Here is a 24,018-nt window from a genome sequence, read left to right as displayed (position 1 = left end):
TCCCAAAGGAATCATCTAGAGATTTATTATCCCAGATTTTTGTTTAGTAACTTTTTATATGAATTTAACGCCTTTTTTGATTAGGGGTAAAGAGGTGGGAGTAAGGTTGCTGTTCAACAAGTAGACATGAAAGCAGGTTATACCTATCCATTTTTCCCTTTTAAAAATTGGAATGAGAGTGTTTGTTTCTTGTGCTTTTGCAGCTTGTCAATGAGGGAAGGTGAAACGTATTGTAAACAAATCTAGTCCTAAAGGCATACATGAGGTTCTAATTCTGTCTTTTGCATTCTGAAGGAATAAGTACAGAGACAAGCAACAACTGAAACTAACTTGAAACATTTAGTTATAGAAAGCTGGAAGATCTAGCAGAGAGTCAACATTTTTGAAAACACTGCACTCATAATCAAGTAATGTGGTACATGATAAATCTTTGTTTACATTTGTAGAAATTAGTTACTGCTATAACACAATTAAAGGAGGTCTCATGCTACATATGAAGTACTAAACATGGAATACTAAGAACATAATTTTAAAGGGGACCCCCATTTCCTATAGTACCCTTGTAAAATCATTCATTTTACCCTGCATGTCCTCATTACTCCTGCTAAAATAAATAACTTCACTCTTCTCTATATTAAATTTTGTCTTCATTGTGCATGTCCAAACAATGTCTTTGCCCTCTTGAAATTTATCACTGTCCTAGAACATAAGAAATAGGAGCCTTCTCTGCCATTCAGGTGGACTCAACTCCACTTACCCGCTGGCCCACCATAACCATTACATCCTTTACTGTTGAAAAATGTACCTAACTTTGCCTTAAAAACATTCAACGAGGTAGTCTCAGATGCTTCAATGGACAGGGAATTCCACAGTCCACAGATTTACAATCCTTCGAGTGAAGAAGTTCTCCTTGCAGTTCTGTGACCTTTCACTGTTCAGGCTATTGCCCTGAAAATGACCCATGGTGTGGGAAGGAGTATTGGTCTCGAGCCAGAAATACTGAAGTGCCTTTCTATCCCCTTTCCAATTACTAGATGACAGACGCCTTTGCACACAACTTGGTAATCCCCTTAACCTCAATCACACTTATTGTTTGCCTTATGTCCAGACTAAACTTACATACTACAGTAATTCTTGCTAAAGTAACCTCCTTGTTTCTGGACTGGAAATTTTACAGCATAGAAGTGATACTAAACACCGTTTTATAATATCTGAACAGTGCCATAACCTTGGCAATGTTATTCTTTGTTTCAGGATTTAACACTGGGTTTAAAGCAGCATCTGAAGAGAAAGTGGAAATGTCTGAGATGACAGATGATGACGTTGCCCCATTACCAACCCTGGAGGAGGTAGCTCGTTTGACATCCATATGTAACACTGCGAGGGGTAAGAGACATGACTGAGAAACAAACGGTTCAGGTTTCAATAAAAAGCAGTTTCATTTTCAATGTACTGTGTAAAGGAAGAGGGTGGAGGAAAAGAAAATATAGAACGCTTTTAAAATCACATTATGTCTGTGGTTGAATGGAAAAGTTGGTCTGATTCATTGTCAAACGTGACTGAAGAATCACATGTTGATTCTTGCAGGTTGATGGCCTGCAATTTGGAATGGAATGAGGTTTGTAAGTACTGCAGTACAAATGAAAATCCAGATGTAGAGGGGATAGGTGGACCTTAGTAATGTTCTCCAGGATCTGTGAATGGTCTGGCTTCCCTCAAAGGACATGGGATTTTTCTCAGCAGTGGAGGGTGTTGATAATTAATGGAATGGAACCAGCCATGGATGCACTCGGGAAATCACCCATTAGGCCAGTCTAATCCTTTTTGGGCAACCTTCCTGGAATTTTGCTTTCATGTCTGTAATGTAGGGAATTATGTAGTAATTATTTACCAAAATTCACTGGATTCTGGGGTGGTTCCCGCAGATCGGAAAACAGCCAATGTGACGCCACTGTTTAAAAAAGGAAGTAGACAAAAAGCAGGTAACTATAGGCCAGTTAGCTTAACTTCGGTAGTGCGGAAAATGCTTGAATCTATCATTAAAGAAGAAATAGCAAGACATCTGGATATAAATTGTCCCATTGGGAACACCCAGCATGGGTTCATGAAGGGCAGGTCATGTTTGACTAATTTGGTGGAATTCTTTGAGGACATCACTTGCATGGTGGACAATGGGGAACCTGTGGATGAGGTGTACCTGGATTTCCAGAAGACATTTGACAAGGTGCCACACCAAAGGCTGCTACATAAGATAGAGTCGCACGGTATTACAGGTAATATATTGACATTGATAGAGGATTGGTTGACTAGTAGAAAACAAAGATTAGGGGTAAATGGGTGTTTTTCTGGTTGGCGGTCAGTGGCTAGTGGTGTGCCTCAGGGATCAGTGTAGGGACCGCAATTGTTTACAATTTACATAGATGATTTGGAGTTGGGGACTAAGTGTGGTGTGTCAAAATTTGCAGATGACCCTAAGATGAGTGGTAGAGCAAATTGTGCAGAAGACACTGAAAGTCTGCAGAGGGATATAGATAGTCTAAGTGAGTGGGCAAAGGTCTGGCAGATGGAGTACAATGTTGATAAGTGTGAGGTCATCCATTTTGGTAGGAATAGCAGCAAAATGGACTATGTTTTAAATGGTAAAAAATTGCAGCACGCTGCTGTGCAGAGAGACTGGGGTGTCCTTGTGCATGAATCGCTAAAGGTAGGATTGCAGGTGCAGCAGGTAATTAAAAAGGCAAATGGAATTTTGTCTGCCATTGCTAGAGGGATGGAGTTTAAAAACAGGGAGGCTATGCTGCAGCTGTATAGGGTCCTGGTGAGGCCACACCTGGAGTATTGTGTGCAGTTTTGGTCTCCTTACTTGAGAAGAGATATACTAGCACTGGAGGGGGTGCAGAGGAGATTCACTCGGTTGATTCTAGAGTTGGGAGGGTTGGATTACGAGGAGAGACTGAGTAGGCTGGGATTATACACATTGGAATTCAGAAGAATGAGGGGAGATCTTATAGAAACATGTAAGATTATGAAGGGAATAGATAAGGTGGAGGCAGGGAGGTTGTTTCCGCTAGCAGGTGAAACTAGGACTAGGGGGCATAGCCTCAAAATAAAGGGAAGCAGATGTAGGACTGAGGTCAGGAGGAACTTCTTCACCCAAAGGGTTGTGAATCTGTGGAATTCCCTGCCCAGTGAAGCGGTTGAAGCTACCTCGCTGAATGTTTTTAAGGCAAGGCTAGATAAATTTTTGAACAGTAAAGGAATTAAGGGTTATGGTGAGTGGGCGGGTAAGTGGAGCTGAGTCTCAAAAAGATCAGCCATGATCTTATTAAATGGCGGGGCAGGCTCGAGGGGCCAGATGGCCTACTCCTGCTCCTAGTTCTTGCGTTCTTACGAATGAGTTACTTAAAATTGACCACACAGTTTATTGATTTGTGACATCATTAGAAATGAAAATTGGTTGGAGATAAATCATGAGCCAGTTTCCCACCTTACAGAAGCTGTTGAAATGAACCCTTTTTCCTCATATAATTACTATTTAGGGCAGCTGACTCTGAAACTGGCCCCTATTACATGTCTAGGCCACTGTTTTAACTCATGTTCTTGCTATGACACTTCCATTGCAGGCACCTTGGCTGCAGATAATACAAGGGCGCAACTTGAACCAATGTCTGCTGCTGAGTTTCAACTGAACACTGCTTGTCCGACGTTTGAGAAACCAAAAGCTCCACCAGCCGTGGAACCTCTCTACAGGCTTGGAGAGGATGGAAAGGTCATAGGTATGAGATTTAATTGCATTTCAACAAACCATCTTCAGCCACTTCGTCAATGAGCTTCTCTCCTTCATAAAGGTCAGAAGTGGGGATGTTCGCCGATGATTGCACAATGTTCAGCACTGGTCGTGACTCCTCAGATACTGAATCGGTCCTTGTTAAAATGCAGCAAGATCTAGACAATATCCAGGCTAGGGCTGACAAGTGGCAAGTAACATTCACACCACACAAGTGCCAGGCAATGACCGTCTCCAATAAGGCACCGTCTCCAATAAGACACCATCTAAACACTGCTCCTTGACATCACTGAATTCCCCTACTATCAATATTCTGGGAATCACCATTGACCAGAAACTCACCTGGACTCACCACATAAATCCAGTGGCTGCAAGAACAGGTCAGAGGCTAGGAATATTTCAGTGAATAACTCTACAAGGCACAAGTCAGGAGTGTGATGGAATACTCCCCACTTTTCTGGATGGTGCAGTCACAACAGCACTCAAGAAACTTGATGCCATTCAGGACAAAGCAGCCCGCCTGATTGGCATTACATCTACAAGCATCCACCACCGATGCTCAGTAGCAGCAGTGTGTACTATCTACACGATGCACTGCAAAAATTCACGAGGGATCCTTAAACAGCACCTTGGAAATATATTGCTGTTCCTTCACTGTCAGTAGGACAAAATCCTGGAAATCCCTCCTTAAGGGTATTGTGGGTCAACCCACAGTACGTGGACTGCAGCAGTTTAAGAAGGCAGCTCACCACCACCTTCTCAAGGGCAACTAGGGACGGGGGCAATAAATGCTGCAAGCCAGCGACACCTGCGTCCCACGAATGAATTTATAGCCCCTCCCCACTCCAATCTTTCTAAGCTATCATTTCCAAAAATGTATGTGAACCTGGTATGAGAGAAAAGATCATATTTCTAAATGGTTTGATTATCACCTCTGGAGGAGGTTGCATGTCTGATGTGCATCAATGGGTAAGAGGGTATTATAGAGGGACTGTTTCTCTTCGTGTAATGTTTAGTTGTGTGGCTACCTTATTTTATTCGTAGTTGTGGGTGAATATTTAAATGAATTTCTGTCTATCCCTGATGCCGTAACAATTTATTATGGTTAAGCGCAGTCTTTTTTCTGTTTGTTGAGACTCCCACAAATGGAACACTCCTTTACTTTGAACTAAAAGGGACAGAATAACAAGTGGCTGATGCTGAGCGAAGCTTTAATTATGTAAAAATATGCATGAATATTTGGTCATGTGATGTGGACATTATTGGCAAGGCCAACATTTATTGTCTATCATAATTGCTGTTGAGAAGGTGGTGGTGAGCTGCCACCTTGAACTGCTGTGATCCATTCAGTGTATGGACCACCCACCATGATGTTGGATAAGGTGTTCCAGGATTTTGAGCCAGTTGTACAGAAGGAAAAGCAACACAATTTCAAGTCAGGATGGGGTGTGACTTGGAGCAGAAGTTATTGTTCCAGGTGGTGGAGATTGAGTCTTGAAAATGTTAGGGATCCTCTGAGTTGGTGTATTGGAGTTTGTGGCTAGCCAATCACATGGACTACTTTCCCTTGGGGAAAAATGTATTAACCATGACGAAGAAAAGGTTTTGCATTTCTGTAGAAGTTTTCAGGATGTGTCAAGCAGTGTACACTGCTGTCAGGTAAAACATGGGGCAGCCCATTTCCAAAGAACACACTGCCTCAAACAGCAGTATGATAATAATGACCAGAAAATCTTTTGATGATGATGATTGAGGAATAGATATTAGCAAGACACCAGAGATAGGTTCCCTGCTTTTCTTTGAAATGGTGCGATACAATCTTTTGCATTGGCCTGAGAGAGCATTTGGTCCCATGGTTTAATGACTCGTCCGAAAGTGCAGTGCTCTCTCAGGGCTGTTTTTGTACTCTTTGTTTTGGGCATGTGCCTTGTGACTCAAGTGTCGTGTGCTACCAGCTGAGGCACAGCTGACACAAGGGACAGGATTTTGGTTACACTGTGTTTATTAATCTTTTTTTTTAAACCCTCTTTATCAGCTACTCCAGCAGAGGTATTTGAAGCCCTGACAGAGCTCGGGTTCCATTCATTCAGACCAGGCCAGGAACTAACCGTGATGAGGATTTTATCAGGTGTGTCAGAAAAAAAAAAATCTGTTCAGGCAGTGACCATGTTTGAATAATGTACCTATGGCAACAGTAGTTGCAATCTCTCCAGTGGGCAGGTCTGCTTATACTGTAACTATTGGCACTACATGGAAACCCTTGCTGTCAAATAATGATTATGGGGGAGGCAGTGGCCTAGTGGTATTATTGTTGGACTGTTAATCCAGAGACCCAGATAACATGTTGGGGACACTGGTTTGAATCCTGCCATGACAGATGGTGGAATTTGAATTCAATAAATATCTGGAATTAAGAAACTAATGATGACCTTGAATCCATTGTCAATTGTTGGAAAAACCCATCTAGTTCACCAGTGTCCTTTAGGGAAGGAAACTGCCATCCTTACCTGGTCTGGCCTACATGTGACTCCAGATCCACAGCAATGTGGTTGACTCTGAATTGTCCTCTGGGCAGTTAGGGATGGGCAATAAATGCTGCCTAGCCAGTGACGCCCTCATCCCGTTAATGAATTAAAATAAAGAAATAAAGCTCTGCAACCAGGGATGAAAGATATGGCCACTCAATATGGAGGCTGCAAGAGGTGAGAAACGAGGAGAGTGAAAGTTTCTCCTGAATTGTTGGTTTCCTTGTGACAATTAGAATGATTCACATCTCCTCTGCTTCTGCATATAAAGTATCTACAGCAAACTTTGTTTTAACTGGCACTTCGTGAACTGGCACACTCGATTAAACCAGCAATAATCATACACCTCAAATACCAGATGCTCACTGTATTATCACAATCTCTATGATGTCTGAGTAGTCAGCTGAGGGTGCGAGTGAGAAGGCTCTCTGCTAGTAAGTTTTTTATTTAAGTTGCATTGTTATTGAAGTGATTTATGCTGTAAATCAAGTATAATGATATGTAAACTCCCTGCATTTCGTTTCTATTACCTAGTGTGTGTTTTTGCATCGATTATGTGGACCACTTGATCAATTGGAATATTTGATCAACAGGTACACTCCTGGTCCTGTAGGTGCTGATTAATAAAACATTTCTGTACAACTTAAACAGTTAATTAAAATGTAACGCTTGAACGCAGCATTTACACAGGTGCCTAATGTGCTAGTATGGTATTTTTTCTGTTCTTTGTCACCAAACTAGGTCTTTCTACTTTGGTTGTGCTGTCCACTGGAATGGGGAAATCATTTTGCTACCAGTTACCTGCATACTTGTATGCCAAGAGGTCAAAGTGCATCACCTTGGTGATTTCACCTCTTGTCTCGCTTATGGATGATCAGGTGAGATTTTCAGGTTTTTTTTGTAGTCCATCAGTTTTTAAGGATTGACCCTCACTGCATTCTCAAATTTAGTAAAACAAACAGTATTTGTTTGTAACCCAGATGGTTATTACAACTCCATTTCTGTTCTATCCTGTAACTCCTAACTGCACAAATAATGATAAAAACCGGAAGAACTGCGGATGCTGTAAATCAGGAACAAAAACAAAGTTGCTGGAAAAGCTCAGCAGGTCTGGCAGCATCTGTGAAGGAGAAAACAGAGTTAACGTTTCGGGTCCGATGACCCTTCCTCGGTTCTGAGGAAGGGTCACCGGACCTGAAACGTTAACTCTGTGTTTTCTCCTTCACAGATGCTGCCAGACCTGCTGAGCTTTTCCAGCAACTTTGTTCTTGTTGCACAAATAATGATGTATGTTTCATCCTAACAGATGATATACCAGTCCACCTTCAGTTGCTTCTCAGTCACAGACCTAAACTATAAACTATCAGCACTTTGTATGAAGTATTAATACCATAATATATAATGTCACCAAATGGAGGCAAGGTGAAGTACTTTGCTGGAATTCTGAACTATAAACACAAAATGCTGGAAATGCACAGCAGGTCAGGCAGCATCTGTCACAAGGTCTTTCAGCTGGGACTGAAAAGCTTAGTCATTTGTTTTGCAGCTGTTATGTTAGGGATGGGCAATATATGCTGCCTAGTCAGTGATGCTCTCATCCTGTGAATGAATAAAGAAAAAAAAGCTGCCCATGGGACCATACTGAAACACACTGGCTGCTGCATTTCCTTCAGTCCAACACTAGCTTCCATCATTGAATCCTGACTCTCTACACCCTGAGGATTGAACGAGCTGTATAAATGCTGTAGCCACAAGGCACTAACGTAGAGAAATTCAGCAGGCCTGCCACCATCTCTGGAGAGAGAAACAGAGTTAATGTTTTGAAGCCAGCATGACTTCCACAGAACTCGAAAATCAGAACTAATCTGACTGAACCAATAATTGCCCCACCAATCTACTGTCTATTATCAGGAAAGTAAATGCAAGGTGTGCACTTGCTTAGCTATGAGCTATTCAGTTTGGGTTTTGCTAAGGCCACTTAGCTTCTGATCTCATTACAGCCTTGGTTTTAAGTATGGAAGAGCTGAACTCAACAGGTGAGTTAAGAGTGACTCCCCTTGACATCAAGGCAGCATTTGACTGAGTATGGATTCATGGAAACAATGGGAATAATGGCAACCACTCTACTGATTGGAATCATATGTAGCACAAAAATTGCAGTTGCTGGAGGTCAGTCATCTCAATCTAAGGACATAACTGTGGGAATTCCTAAGTGTAGCATTCCAGGACCAGGCATTTTCAGCTGTGCCATCAATGACTTTTCTTCTCTTATAAGATTAGTAGAGGGAAATTTTAGCAGATGTTCGCAGAATATTCAATATCATTCGTGATTCCTCAGATACTGAATTAGGATTAGGTTTTATTGTCATGTGTGCTGAAGTACAGAAGTACAGGAGTACAGTGAAAAGTCTATAATGTTAGCCCTCATGGCGACATCTTGGGTACAAAGTACCTAGGTACAATCCTAGATACAAGAAAAGAGAAATAAAGAAGCAAAAATTTACATTACCTTACAATGTAGTATAAGTTAGAAAATAAGACATAAAGTTAAAAGGATAAACGTTACAGTCAGATAAACATTACGTTACAGTAGATCAGTGCAGGGCCTTCCACATGTGGTTTGACCAGCCTTGTTAGCCGCTGACTGCGCACATCAGTCATGAGTCCAATAACCATCTCTGCTCCATGCCTCCAACACGCTCCACTCCAGCAATAAGACATGGAGAACATTCACGCTTGGGCTAATAAGTAGCAAGTAACATTCACTCTTCTAGACCCACAACCTCGACCACCTGGAAGGACAGGGGCAGTAGATACCTGGGACCATCACCTGCGTGTTCCCTATCAAGACACATGCCATCCTGATTTGGAACTCTATCAAAATCATGGAACTTCCTTCTTAACAGCATTGTGGGTGTTCAGAGACCATAGGGTCTGCAGCACTTCAAGAAGTCAGCACACCGCTTTTTCTGAGACAATGAGGGGTTGGAATAATGATATAGCCCATGATGCCCAGATCCTCAGAAAGAATAAATATGCAAAAAGTACTTGGTTGGATGTGAACTGCTTTGGGATAGCCTGAGGGCACAAAAAAAACTGATATATTGTTTGCTTTGTATCAGGTATGAGGACATCTTCTAAGTCTCTTGGAAAGAACCGCAAGCAATATGCAGTTTTTAGCATAGAGGAAGAAGCCATTCAATCTATCTCATTGATGCTGACTTTTTGCAGGACCAATTCACTGATTGGCAATCCCCAGCCTTCTCCCCGTAACCCTAAAAATTGTTCCTTTTCGGAGAGTGGGCCAAATTTCTCTTGAATCCTTTGATTGAACTTACCTCCACCACACAGTGATGTAGAACATCCCAGACCCTAACTAAATGCTGCCTGAAAATGTTTCTTCTCCTGTCACTGTTGTTTCTTTTGCCAATTATCTTAAATCTGTGATCAGTGGGAAATTTCTCCCTATTTATTCTATCCAGAACCCTCATGATTTTGAACAGTTCTATCAAATCTGCCCTCCACCTTCTCTTCTCCAAGGAGAGCAACTCCAGTTTTTCTATTCTGTATATGTAACTGAAATTTCTCATCCTTGGAATATTGTATATCTTCTTGTACACTGTCTCATCCCTTCATTTCCTTTGTCATGTGTGGTGCCGCAAATGATGCAATACGATGTTTGAGGCTGAACCAGTATTTTGCACAGGTTTAAAATAACTTCCTTGCTTTTTTTATTTTGTCATTATTAATAAAACCCTGGATGTTGTATGCTTTATAAACTGCGTTCAACTTGTCCTATCTTTCGTCTTCAATGAATTGTGCACACATGTACATCAGCTTCCTTTGTTTCTGCACTCCCTGCAAAAATGCCCAAATACTAGGTTATTGGTGAGTAACCAATTGACTCGCAATTTATTTTCTGCCTTTCTGACAGGTTTCAGGGCTTCCGTCCAACCTAAAGGCAGTTTGTATCCACTCCAGTATGACAAGGACACAGAGGGAAGCAGCTGTTGCAAAGGTCAGTTGAAGATTTAATGGTTCATTGTGCTCATCAACTACAGAAATACGATAATCTGACCTAGTTTCAATTGTTCTTTGACCTGTTTATAGAATAATGCAATATAGGAGGAGGCAATTCAGCTGATTGTGTATATGCCAGCTCTTCAAAAGAGTGCTTCAATTAGTTCCATTCATTTCAATTGTCCTTTTAGCCTCCAGATATTTCTCCAAGTGTTTATTCAATTCCATTTCAAAAGTTGATGTTGACTCTGACTCTGCCTAGAATCATAGAATCCCTACAGTGTGGAAGCATTCAGTCCATTGAGTCCACACCAACCCTCAGAAAAGCATCCCACCAAGACCCACCCCCCTACCATATCCCTATAACCCTACATTTCCCATTAATCCACCTAGACAGCACATCCCTGAACACACACGGGCAATTTAGCATAGCCAATCCACCCTAACCTGTGCGTCTTTGGACTGTGGAAGGAAACCAGAGCACGCGGAGGAAACCCACGCAGACACGGGGAGAATGTGCAAACTCCACACAGACAGTTGCCCGAGGGTGGAATCAAACCGGAGTCCTTGGTGCTGTGAGGCAGCAGTACAAACCACTGAGCCAACATGCTTCCACCACTATTTTAGACAGCACCCTCTATCTCAAATGGAAAGGATCCCAATTATTTCTGTCACCTTTTGGGATACATGGATGCCAGTTTTACAATACAATGGAGTGAAGGTGCTTTTTTTTGTGTAGGTGTCCATTAATCCCATTTTATGTGTAAGCATGTAGATTGGTAGCAATGCTGTCAGTCAACAAAAACACTGTAGTAACTGTGCTACAAATCTGCTGAATACTGATGCTAAAGGTTTCTGAGATATTATCCATATTTCAAATGTATTACTGGAAAGAATTTTTGGTTCAGAAATATGCTGTTGAAATTCGTTGTGTCCCTAGAACAGCTAGTCCTTGCAAATGTTAACTTTACAGAACCATCAAAAACTTCAGTTTTACAGTTTTTTGCTTCACGCCTTGAGCTGTGTTAACTTTTACTTCTCAAACCTCTGTTACCAACATTTTAATGTCTCATTGTGAATTTCTGGATTTACAGTCAGTATGAGAGTCAGGAGATGAGGAAAGATTAGTTCCCTGCCATAAAAAAATAAAGTATTCCTTAATCCTGTATGGGTATATCCTTTTACACTCTGTGTGTAGTTCTTAACCTTGTTATGCTAAGAACATTGCAAAAATAGGCCATTTAATCCCTAGAACCTGCTCCACTATTCTAGACCATAGCTGATCATCTACCTCAATGCCATATTTTCATTCTTTTTGTCATTAGTAACTAGAAATCTAATGAAGTCTGTTTTGGACCTACACAGTCCTTGAGGGTAGACGATTCCAAAGATTCTTTACCCTGTGAGTGAAGGAGTTCTTCCTCATCTCAGCCTTACATGCCCTGCCTTTTATTCTGAGATGCACCCCCTAATTCTAGAGCCCATAGCCTGAAAAAGAACATCCTTTCTGCATTTACTCTTTTTCTATTTAACAATTTTGTAAGTTTCTCCAAAATTGTGCTTTATTCTTCTAATCACTGAGATTACGGATCCAACTTGATGCATCTTCATGTGGGATACATCAGATGAAGAGTTGTCTGTGATGTTTCTTGCTGCCTTTTTTCTCCACAGTTATGTGGCAGGCCATTGGTTGCATCTTTTTGCCTTTATCCCTGTATTGAAGCAATCTATACTTGTTGATTATTCTAACAAGTGGCAAATAACGTCATGTTTGTGTCACTCAAGTTTCAGGCAATGACCATTTTTAAAATTAATTTTATTTGTTTGTTGGGCCAGCATTTATTGCCCATCCTGAGTTGCCCACATCCATCTTGCTATCTCCAGCAAGAATCTATCTACTCCCAATAAATTTATTGTTATTACTAATACTTATAGTTCCTCATCATCAACATCCTGTAAGTCGCTAAATACCAAAAAATCAACTGGAACAGTTGTAACTATGAGAACAGGTCAGAGACTGGGAATTATGATGACTGATTTCCCTGAGCCCGTCCTCCACCTACGAGGCAGGTGTATGACGGAATACTTTGCCTGGATGAGTACAGTTCTAATAACATCAAGTAGTTTGGCATTATCCAGGACAAATTAGCCATTGATTGGAGCTCCATTCACCATTGGAACAGTGTGCAACAGTTACTGGCTCTATTCCGACAACTCACGTTGGATGATTTTTGAGGATTATGACTGGATGGTTGCAGAGCAGAAGATGCTTCCCCCTCCGGAACACATGCCCAAAGACATCAAGTATTTTAAAACAACTGGACTGCAGCAAGAATTCTTTTGTGTGAATGTAATTGGAGGTCATTTCCGATTGCTTTGGATTCACGTGTTTATCTTTGGATCCACAGGTGAAAGAGGGTAAGGTCCATGTGCTGTTGCTCTCCCCAGAGGCACTCGTTGGTGGTGGTCGGGCTGGATCAAGTTGTCTCCCACCTGCACATGAACTTCCCCCAGTGGCTTTTGCATGTATCGATGAGGCACACTGTGTCTCAGAATGGTCTCACAACTTCAGACCGTGCTACCTCCGTCTGTGTAAGGTAGGGTAAGGGAGGAACATCTCAGTGGTGCTGTGGTTTAGAAAGGGTGGCTCCTTTTGTGCAGTGCAACCTGTGATCAGGATTAGCTTGAGGGAAACTATCTGAATTCAAACTGGGCATCTAATTACATTTTCAGTTTCCTTCTCTCCTGATGATGCTTGCTGGAGCATTTGACCTGTACGAGTGGGACCCTGACTTTGAGTATTGTATGTGATGGATATTGTAATGTTGGCCTTGCTCAACTTCTACCTTGATGCATTTCCTGAAAGCACTTGTTGGCTAACAATAACCAGTGGAAACCCTGAACAATTCTCAGCCACTCCTGCCAGATATAAGCTCCTCAGCTACAATGATCTAATGTAACATTAGGCTCTAATTTGAACTTTGGAATTTTCTGCATAGCGTATGCCATCACCACAATGCAGTTTACCTGCCGAATTGTATAATAAGTAATAACTGTTTGATAGTACAGAACTTAAACATTGATAAAAGGCAACACAAAGCTTTTTGTCTCACACTCAAGAGAACTTGGATGCTAGGAACAGACATGGAAAACATTTGCATTTATAGTGTGCCTTTCTGACTGGGGGAGAGAAAAAGGATCATGGAGACTGCAAATCTCTGTTGCAACCATGTGGTACAACCCTGATTGATCCATATACCTACCCTGTCTGATTACAATGATTAACAGTTAACTGCAACTCCATGCAAATGATGAATCCACCAATCAGCACCTTATTCTCATGTTGTATAAAACCAGAAAATACAGGACCAGAGTTAGGCTATTCAGCCCATCATGGCTGATACGTTTTTCAACCCCAGTGTCCTGCCTTCGCCCCAAAACCCTTGATGCCCTTACCAATCAAAAACCCATCTACACTCAATGACTTGGCCTCCACAGCCCTCTGCAGCAGTGAGTTCCACAGATTCACCACCCTCTGGCTGAAGAAATTCCTCCTCACCTCAGTTCTAAAGGGTCACCCCTTCTGACTGAGGCTTTGCCCGTGAATCCTAGTCTCTCCTACTATTGGAAACATCATCTCCAGCCCCACTCCATCAAGCCCGAATGGTATTCTGTAAGTTCCATTCAGATCTCCCCCCATAATCCTCCTCAATTCCATCGAGTACAGAACCAGAGTCCTCAACTGCGCCTCATATGATAAGCCCTTAATTCCTGGATCATTCTTGGAAACCTCCTCTGGACTGCCTCCAATGCCAACACATCCTTCCTTGGATGCAGGGCCTAAAACTCATTAGAATATTTCAAATGCAGTCTGACCAAAGTCTTATCCAGCCTCAGCAGTACATCTCAGCTCTTGTATTCTAGCCCTCTTAAATTGGTGTCCCTTGTTTTGCTCAGGTCTGACTCTTGTGCCCTAATTTTGAGTGTAAGATGAAAAGCTTTGACTTTGTATCTCTCTCTTTAGCAATAATATAGAATGAAATGTTGTTTGTTTTCTCAAAGATGTTGGTAAAATGAACAAGTGAGGTGCTAATGCTTCAGTTGGACAGTCTTAGTTAGATACCATCTGGAGTTCTCTCCTTCAGTTTTGGGCATCAAAGTTCAGCAATGATTTACAGAAGTAGGATACTGCAGATGTTGGAAATCCAGAATAAAAGCTGCCTGTGCTGGACTAGCTCAGCAGGTTAGGTAGTATTTGTTAAGCGAGAAACAGAATTCATGTTTCAGATGAAGAGAGACAACAAGATGCAGGGCTGGACGAACACAGCAGGCCAAGCAGCATCATAGGAGCAGAAAGGCTGAAGTTTCGGTCAGATGGATGAACTTCCACTGGTTCAGATGAAAGGTCATTGATCTGAGGCATTAACCTTCTTTTATCTCTACAGGTTGTGCCTAACCTGCTGAATATTTCTAGCATTATCTGTTGGGAAAGATTTTAAGGTTGCACAGATTCACTGGAATTATCCCAGAGATTAATGGGTCAAATTGAGGACAGATTGAACATGGCTGTATAGATATTCTTAATCACTGTGTTCAAATGTTATTATGATCATACCTCTGAAACAGGTGGAAGCTTGAATCTGGGCCTTCCGGCTCAGAGGCACGGATATCGCCAGACCAGAAGAGCCCTTAATGATGGCTGCATGTCGTAGATCATAGAATCCCTACAGTGTGGAAACAGGCCCTTCAGCCCAACAAGTCCACACCGACCCTCAGAGCACCTACCCAGACCCATTCCCCGATAACCCACCTAATTTACACATCCCTGAACACTACGGGCAATTTAGCATGGCCAATCCACCTAGCCTGCACATCTTTGGACTGTGGGAGGAAACCGGAGCACGCTGAGAAAACCCACGTAGACACAGGGAGAATGTGCAAACTCCACACAGACAGTTGCCTGAGGGTGGAATTGAACCCGGGTCCCTGGCACTGTGACGCAACAGTGCTAACCACTGAGCCACCGTGCTGCCCAAATCCTTGTGGTATGATCATTAATGTGATAAAGGGATACAGTTGTTTGGCTAAAGTGTGACCATTTCTGCTGGACAGTTGACTATTAGAGCATAGGCAGTGCCAAAGTATCTGTATTACTTCGAGACATGAGGGAAGGATATTGTAGGAATTTGAAAAAAACGTCAGTGACTCACTGAACACTACTGTCAGTTAGCTAGTAGGCTTAATTAAATTATCCCTTTTCTCAGTTATGTCAAGTTTTCAACCAGTGGATGAATAAATTCTGTTTAAATTCCAAACACCAGTAACACTAGAGACTAACCTGCGGAGTTTCAGTATGTTTATTCTTCAGTGGATTATTTTGTATCTGATCTGTAGGTCCTGAAGGAACGTTTGGGAGTGAAATGCCTGCTGGGTTTAACAGCCACTGCCACACTAGCGACAGCCCAGAACATTGCACATCACCTTGGGATCCAGGAGCGAGAAGGAATAGCTGTACGCTCTGCAGATGTACCAGCCAATTTGTTTCTCAGTGTGTCTACAGACCGGGATAGAGATCAGGTAAAGCCTGAGAGTCAGACTGTTAATCACACATTGTAGGAGGGAGCTTTTTTAATCACTCATGGGACAACATGAGAGTGAAATCAATCTGGTTCTTGTTAGTGACTACATAAAAATAAACAATAATGTGGTTACAAAACGTTATCTCAGCTTTCTGTCCACAGATGCTGCCACACCTGAGTTTTTTCAGCAATTTCTGTTTTTGTTTGCAGTAATGTGGTGTTTGAGGATGTGAGACCCAAAGTAAATTAAAGATAGATCAGGTGGATCATTGAACTTTTTAAAATGATTAATTCAAATTAGATATTATTGAGAAAAGCAGCATTTATTACACCTTCCTAATTGCCTTTGAAAAGCTGCCTTGAACAAAGTGCTATTGGGTAAAATGTTTCAGGTTTTTATCTGAGCGATCCTGCAGGGATGGTGTTATAAAAGATTGATAATTTTTTTACAAAATAAAGGCATCAAAGGTAATGGAGATAGATTAGGAGTATGGCGCTGAGCTAAAGGATCAACCATTATCATACTGAATGGCAGATCAGGCTCAAAGGGTCTTCTCGTCCTCTTCGTTTCTATATTTCCTAGTCTGGATGGTGTGTAACTTGGAGGGGAGGTTGCTGATGGTGATGGTGTTCCCATATTTCTGCTGCCCTTGTCCTTGTAGGTGGCAGAAACCTTGCTCCAGAAGTAGCATTTTAGAATATCAACTTTGTGTTTTATATCTGTGTGCTTTTTTTTTGTGTGGTAAATTCTTTAACTGCATTCTTGCCCAGGCTCTTGTAACTTTGATCCAAGGTGACCGGTTTGCCTCCTTGGATTCCATTATTATCTACTGCACACGGAGAGAGGAGACGACCCGCATCGCAGCCCTGCTTCGGACATGCCTTCAGGGAGTTACACTAAAGGAGATGCCACAAGAACAAAACGAGGAGGGGGAGATGGCTGAGGAAGTCCTAGCAAAAAGAAAGAAAGCTATAGGTAAGCTGCGTATGCTGCAGAAGCTCAGAACACTGTTCAGAATGGGTTGTTTGGGGTAGAAATTGAAATGCTATGCACCCAATAGTTGGGTAGAAAATATTTGGAAAGTGTATCAATTTAGCAATTGTTTACAGCTTTACGGTGGTGCCACTGCTTAATTTGTTATGCTCTTTTGTTTTTAAGACGCTTAAATTGGGAGTTAAGCCCTTTAAATACATAAATTTGAGACCTGGCACTGATTAAAAGATTCCATTGAGTGTAAGTAGGAGTAGAACATTTTTGAAAAAAGGGACAGTGTTGATCTCAAGTATCAGAGGACTGTATTTATCATGCCAGCCTTGAAATACGTGAGGATAAGAGGGGACTGTTCACAGATATGGAAAACACTATCTGGAACCAATTCATTTGGAGCACTGCAAGTTAAATCTGGACTGTTTGACAAGGATGTAACAGTATTACCTCATTGACAAATTCAATATTTTATGTTAGGAAGCACAAAACTGCAAAAACAGACTTCCATTGGCAGAAGGGTCAAGCATCAGAACATGGATTTAAGATCAATGGCAAAAGAAATAGTGCCACAAGTATAGTTTCTCTGGCTGAACTGGTCAGCATCCAGCTGTAACCTTAAAGGTTGGTGATCCGAGACTATCCCCGCATGGAATTTGGGCAGCACGGTGGCTCAGTGGTTAGCACTGCTGCCTTACAGCGCCAGGGGCCCGGGTTCGATTCCACCCTCAGGCAACTGTCTTTGTGGAGTTTGCACATGCTCTCCGTGTCTGCGTGAGTTTCCTCCAGGTGCTCTGGTTTCCTCCCACAGTCCAAAGATGTGCAGGCTAGGTGGATTGGCCATGCTAAATTGCCCGTAGTGTTCAGGGATGTGTAGGTTAGGTGGGTTATAAGGGAATGGGTCTGGGAGGGATGCTGTAAGGTGTGGACTTGTTGGGCCAAAGGGCCTGTTTCCACACTGTAGGGATTCTATGTATTTATATTTTTACATGAGTGCTTATGGTCTGGCATGCACTACCAGAGAGGACAGCCAGATTCAACCGAGGGTTCCACAAGGAAATTAGATAAGCACCGGGAGAGAGAATTTCCCAGGCCATGTAGAAGGAGCAGGGGAATGGGACTAACTGAATTGATTTGGCGACAACAGATAGACACACAGCTGGCTGAATAACCACTGACTGTGATAAATAGCTAGAACGCTGATTAGGGTGGTGGCAACAGTGTAGTGTCCCTGCAATCACTTGGAAGATTATTCTTGTTGAAAGTCACATTTCTGAAGATTTCTGACTCTTACTCATTGTGACAAAGGAACAATGGCAAACTCATACATGCAAATGAGCTAAAGTCTGACACTTTGAACTTGAACACTGCCTAATCTACTTCAGAATGCCCTGGGAGAGGGAACAAATTCAAAAACTTGAAAGACGAATTAAGCAAGTCAGTTCATGCTGCTGCTAATATTAGCTATATAGCGCAAATGGTATTTTCCACTAACAGGATGCTGTATACCCAAAAGGATACTCTGCCACTCTTGACAATTGAGCAATCATTATATGTGAATTTCAGTGGCAATGCAATACCAGATTCATAAGCTATAAATCTTCGCTGTTCCTCCAGCTGTTTGTAATAGGCAGAGCACAAACTGTATCCAACTAACCTGTACTGGCAAAACCCAAAACCAACGTTTACTTGTTGGACGCGATTCTGCAATTGGGAAGCATTTGTTTGAACCATCCTGACTACTTATAGCTCCAGTAACAACCAATTTCAGATAATAAATGAAGATTGTAACATAGCTCATTTATACTCTCCAGAACTGACATAGATTTATGCACAAGAACCCAGACGCTGCAAACAAAAAGAATGTTTTTGAATTATCCAAAAGCTTGGTGAGCTAATAATTCCTTGCTCAGTTCTCCATAGCAACACCTCCGCCAACTAGTCAGCTTGCCAACCAATCGGCACCCTTTTCTCCAAAAGTGAGTTGTTGTGATCAATTTGAAGTTTGCTATTCTTGTATTTGTCCTGATGAGTGCAAGTCAGAAAGCTTCAAAAATGACTGTCAACAAAGAACAATACAGCACAGGAACAGGCCTTTCGGCTCTCCAAGCACGCGCTGACACATTTTTGTCCTTCCATACTGTAACTGTCTTCACTTACAGGATCCTTGTCCCTCTATTCCCTTCTTATTCATGTATTTGTCCAGGCACTTCTTGAATGATGCTATTGTGTCTGCTTCCACTACCTCTGACGGCATGTTCCAGGCACTCACCACCCTTTGTGTGAAAAACTTGCCTCGCACATCTCTTTTAAACTTCCTCCTTTGCACCTTGAACATGTGTTGCCGAGTAATTGACCCCTCCACCGTGGGAAAAGCCTCACACTTACCACTCTACCCATGCCATTCACAATCTTATAAACATTTATTAGGTCGCCTCTCAACCTCTTGCATTCCAGTGAAAACAAACCCAGTCTATCTAACCTTTCTTCATTGCTAAATTTCCCCCATACTAGGCAACATCATGGTAAATCTTTTCTGTACCTTCTCCAAAGTGGTGACCAGAACTGTATGCAATATTTCACGTGTGGCCTAACTAAAGTTCTATAAAGCTGCAGCATAACTTGTTTATTCTTATACTCATTGCCCATTCTAACGAAAGCAAGCATGCCATAAGCCTTTTTTACTATCTTATCTACCTGTGCCGCCACCTTCAGCCATCTGTTGATGTGCACACCCCCAGATCCCTCTGCATATCAATACTCCAAAGGGCTCTGCCATTCACTGTATAATTTCCACCTGTACTTCACCTTGCAAAATGCATCACCTCACCTTTGTCTGGATTAAACTCCATCTACCATTTTTCTTTCCATGCCTGCAATTGATCTACATCCTGCTGTATCCTCTGACAATCCTCCTATCCACAACTCCACCAATCTCTCTATTGTCTGCAAACTTACTAATTAGACCAGCTATGTTTTCCTCCAAATCATTTATATAGATCACAAACAGCAGAGGTCCCAGCACTAATCCCTGTGGTACACCACTAGTCACAGCCCTCTGTTCCGAAAAGCATCCTTCCACTGCCATCCTCTGTCTCCTATGACTAAGCCAGTTCTGTATTCACCTTGCCAGCTCATCCCTGATACCATGAGACTTCATCTTTTGTAGGAGTCTGCCATGAGGAACCTTGTCAAAGGCTTAACTGAAGTCCATGTAGACAATATCAACAGCTTTTCCCTCATCATCTTCGTCAGCTCCTCAAAAAACTTGATCAAGTTGGTGAGGCACGACCTCCCCCACACAATACCATGCTTTCTATTGCTAATAAGTCCATTTGCTTCTAAATGCATATAGATCTTGTCCCTGAGAATCTTTTCCAATAATTTCCCTACTACTGACATGAGACTCACAGGAGTAATTTCCTGGCTTATCCCTGCTGCCTTAAACAATGGGACAACATTGGCTATTCTCCAGTCCTTTGGGATCTCACCTGTACATTTGCAGTCTTCACACAATTGTAGTAATTCCCTCCTTAGCCCTGATGCCATTTATAACACTGTCTGCCATTCTTCTGGAGGTCAGTTAAATCAGTACCACTATAGTGCTTCATTGCCAACCACAGGCAGTGTGTTTAAACAATACAGTCTGAAATGAGTTTATTATATATGCTGTTATGTCTGTCCTGACGTTGGAAAAGTATGTTCACATTGCAATATGTTTTAGCTGGGGAGAAGGTTCTAAAGACTATTTTCTTGCAATTCTTCTACACAAAATGCAGCAAAAAAGAAGTTGAGGCGGCCTTTAAAGTGGATTGCTGATTGCTACCATGCTGGAATGTCAGCCAGTGAACGGAGGAGAATTCAGAACAACTTCATGAGTGGTCAGCTGCGTATTGTGGTGGCAACAGTGGCCTTTGGCATGGGATTGGATAAGTCAGATGTCCGAGGAATCATACACTATAATATGCCAAAGGGCTTTGAGAACTATGTGCAAGAAATTGGCCGTGCTGGGAGAGACGGGAAGCCTGCCCATTGCCATCTCTTCCTCGACCCAGACGTGAGTACAAACCTGTTTTGTATTACTTACTTTTAAGATTTTCCCTTCTCCCTCTGCGGTGCTGGAAACTGTTGCTATCTCTTTGCATCAGCAGGAGGATCAGAGAATACAGAGCAAAGATAATTAGCAATACAGTGGTTCATAATTCCTTGAAAGTGGAGTTGCAGGTAGACAGGGTAGTGAAGAAGGTGTTTGGTATGCTTGCCTTTATTGGTCAGTGCATTAAGTATAGGAATTGGGAGGTCACGTTATGGCTGTACAAGACATTAGTTAGGCTGCTTTTGGAATACTGCATTCAGTCCTGGTCACCTTGTTGTGGGAAAGATGTTGTTAAAGTAGAAAGTGTTCAGAAAAGATTTACAAAGATGTTGCCAGGGTTGGAGGGTTTGAACTATAGGGAGAGGCTGAAAGGACTGGGGTTTTTTTCCCCTGGAGCATTGGATGCTGAGGGGTGATCTTACAGAGGTTCATAGAATCATGAGAGGCATGGATACGGTGAATAGCCAAAGTCTTTTCCCCAGGGTAGGGGAGTCCAAAACTAAAGGGCACAGGTTTAAGGTGAGAGGGGAAAGATTTAAAAGGGACCTAAGGGACAACTTTTTCACGCAGAGGGTGGTGCATGTATCGAATAAACTGCCAGAGAAAGTGGTGGAGCCTTATACAATTACAACTTTTAAAAGGCATCTGGATGGGTATGTGAATAGGAAGGGTTTAGAGGGATATGGGCCAAATGGGACTAGATTAATTTAGGTTATCTAGTCTGCATGGATGGGTTAGACTGTACAACTGTATGACTCTGTAACCAGATGAGAAATAAATTGTTTAACATAGCAAGATATTGTTCTCTGAAATGTACTGTCTAGAACATTGGTGGAAGCAAATGTAACACCATCTTTCAACAGGACTTCTTTTTCCAAAAAGGATACAATTGCAGGGCTGTGGTGACAAAGCAACAGGGAATGGGACTCATTGGATAATTCTTAGCCTAGAAGAAGCACAATGGTCCAAATGGCAGTGTGTTGTGCTTATGATTCAACTGGTACAGAAACAGTTGTGTAAACTATAGATCCTACTGCTGTCTGAAATCAGACTGGCAAATTGTAATAGCTGAAACATGATGATCAGGAGCAAAGTTTCTACTGTATATTTCTTTTCCCACAAACATTGCCCTCACCCCTTTACTTAGTTCAGAACACAGGGCCATTCAAGAAAAGTATAATGCTACAATTTGTTCCCTGTTTGAGCTTAATTAAGTCAACATGTAGTATAAATCAAATTCTGAGCTTGTGTCCGCCTCATGTTGTTAGGGAGTTGAGCATCTCTGTTCCAACCCTAAAGTTTGAAACATTTTCCAAACTTTTTCCCTCCCTGCTTTTGAAGATACCAAATGATCTGAAAGCTGTCTGAAACTATGGAAGTAAAGTTTTGCAGCTTGCCCAAGTAGCTTAATGTATGAACTTGTCCAGCCAATGCTTTCATAGCAAGAAGTGCCCAGACTCAATCTGATGCCTTGATACCCAATAATCAAAAGGTTTAAAGAATGATTTTATACTGTTAATATTTTCAGTGATGAATTAATCATGTTCACGTTCATTTCCAAAATTACTATGGAAATTGCCTACAAAAGTTTATCATGCTGGCACTGGTGGTGGGTGTGAAAAGAATACATGCACACCTTTAAATACTTGTGGAAGTAGGATTTCGGATGGAAATGAAAAAGAACTGAATGTATTAATATTCAGAGACAGTGTGTAATGCCTTGACTGACTTGATCCTATGATGGGCCTATGAAGGGTCTAGGCCCGAGACGTCAGCCTCTCTGCTCCTATGATGCTACTTGGCCTGCTGTGTTCATCCAGCCCTGCACCTTGTTGTCTCGGATTCTCCAGCATCTGCAGTTCCTACTATCTGATTAAGCTGAAGCTGTTCCATTTTGTAATTTACATTTCAATTAATTAACAGAAGTGTATACAATGCAAGTAAATAGAGTTGCTAACTGGTAACTGAGTAATTCATGTTCTAAAATTAAAGCCCTATCAAATCAAGTATGACACTGAAAGAATTGTTATTAAATTCTCTGGGAAACATTTCTTGAAATATGTTTGATCTGCAGCATAAATTTGAGCGTATCTTGTTTAAAAAAAAACTTGGATAAATCAAGTTTAATTGTTTTCTAATGGCAGTGTAATCACAATTTATTCTAAACTTACAGAATTTCATAATATACTACAGCAGTGAGTAATTAACAATTCTTCAACTCCACGAAGAGAGCATAATTTCATTTACAACTAGTATCAATGTGATAAAGGAAGGACTATTAAATGGTAGAAGTGTTTTTCCCAGGCCTGCTTTTCAGGAAGTTGATTGAAGCAAAGTTTTATCTCTGCAGTTTCAGACAGCTTTCAGATCTTCCCCAAGCAATTTTGTTTGCGCTGATAGAGACTTTGTCAGGTCTGGTTTTCATCTGACCCAGTGGGTGGACTTCTGTACTGCACAGCTGATCAGTGTGTGGTGACTTGTTCCAGTGGGTGGTCAGCTACCCTGTTGCGATGTCATCTGGCACGGCCATCTGCTTTGATGGGTGATCTTCAGTGTAGGACATCTGGCCTGGTGGATGGTCATCTAACCTGGCACCATAGGTGATCATGGGGCTGGGGTGGGGGTGGTGGTTCCTATCTACCCCAGTAGGTGGTCTTCTGGCCTGGTAGATTGTCTTCCATATTGGATACTGGTGTGGTCTTCAGACCTGGCCCTCTGTCCTAGTGGCTGGGGTTTTCTGGCTCTGGCCCGGTGGGTGGTGTGTCCTGGCCCGGCCCTCTGGTCCAGCGGGTGGTCATCTGGGTCGATGTGGATGGTGTCCTGACCTGGCCCGGCCCTCTGGGTCGATGTGGATAGTGTCTTGACCTGGCCCTCTGGGTGGTGTGTCCTGGCCCGGCCCTCTGGTCCGGCGGGTGGTCATCCGGGTCGATGTGGATGGTGTCCTGGCCCGGCCCTCTGGGTCCATGTGGATGGTGTCCTGGCCCGGTGGGTGGTGTGTCCTGGCCCGGCCCTCTGGGTCGACGGGT

At 42.2% G+C, this 24,018-nt stretch overlaps 1 protein-coding gene across 1 annotated transcript in view; it reads left to right on the top strand.

Moving 5' to 3' along the window:
- Nucleotides 1-24,018, top strand: part of recql4 (RecQ helicase-like 4) — a 63,133-nt gene that overhangs the window by 17,590 nt on the left and 21,525 nt on the right. The window contains exons 9-17 of the mRNA XM_048616567.1: nucleotides 1,255-1,386; nucleotides 3,624-3,776; nucleotides 5,823-5,915; nucleotides 7,054-7,190; nucleotides 10,247-10,330; nucleotides 12,741-12,929; nucleotides 15,727-15,909; nucleotides 16,683-16,887; nucleotides 20,676-20,953. Of these exons, the coding sequence (XP_048472524.1) occupies nucleotides 1,255-1,386; nucleotides 3,624-3,776; nucleotides 5,823-5,915; nucleotides 7,054-7,190; nucleotides 10,247-10,330; nucleotides 12,741-12,929; nucleotides 15,727-15,909; nucleotides 16,683-16,887; nucleotides 20,676-20,953 (1,454 nt within the window). The remainder of the gene's footprint in view (nucleotides 1-1,254; nucleotides 1,387-3,623; nucleotides 3,777-5,822; nucleotides 5,916-7,053; nucleotides 7,191-10,246; nucleotides 10,331-12,740; nucleotides 12,930-15,726; nucleotides 15,910-16,682; nucleotides 16,888-20,675; nucleotides 20,954-24,018) is intronic.

This window comes from Rhincodon typus, chromosome 2, assembly GCF_021869965.1.
Source record: "Rhincodon typus isolate 14 chromosome 2, sRhiTyp1.1, whole genome shotgun sequence".
In the NCBI taxonomy this organism is placed as follows: Eukaryota; Metazoa; Chordata; class Chondrichthyes; order Orectolobiformes; family Rhincodontidae; genus Rhincodon; species Rhincodon typus.
Note: the sequence above shows the minus strand (reverse complement) of the source record. Positions and strands in the feature narration are given on the sequence as shown.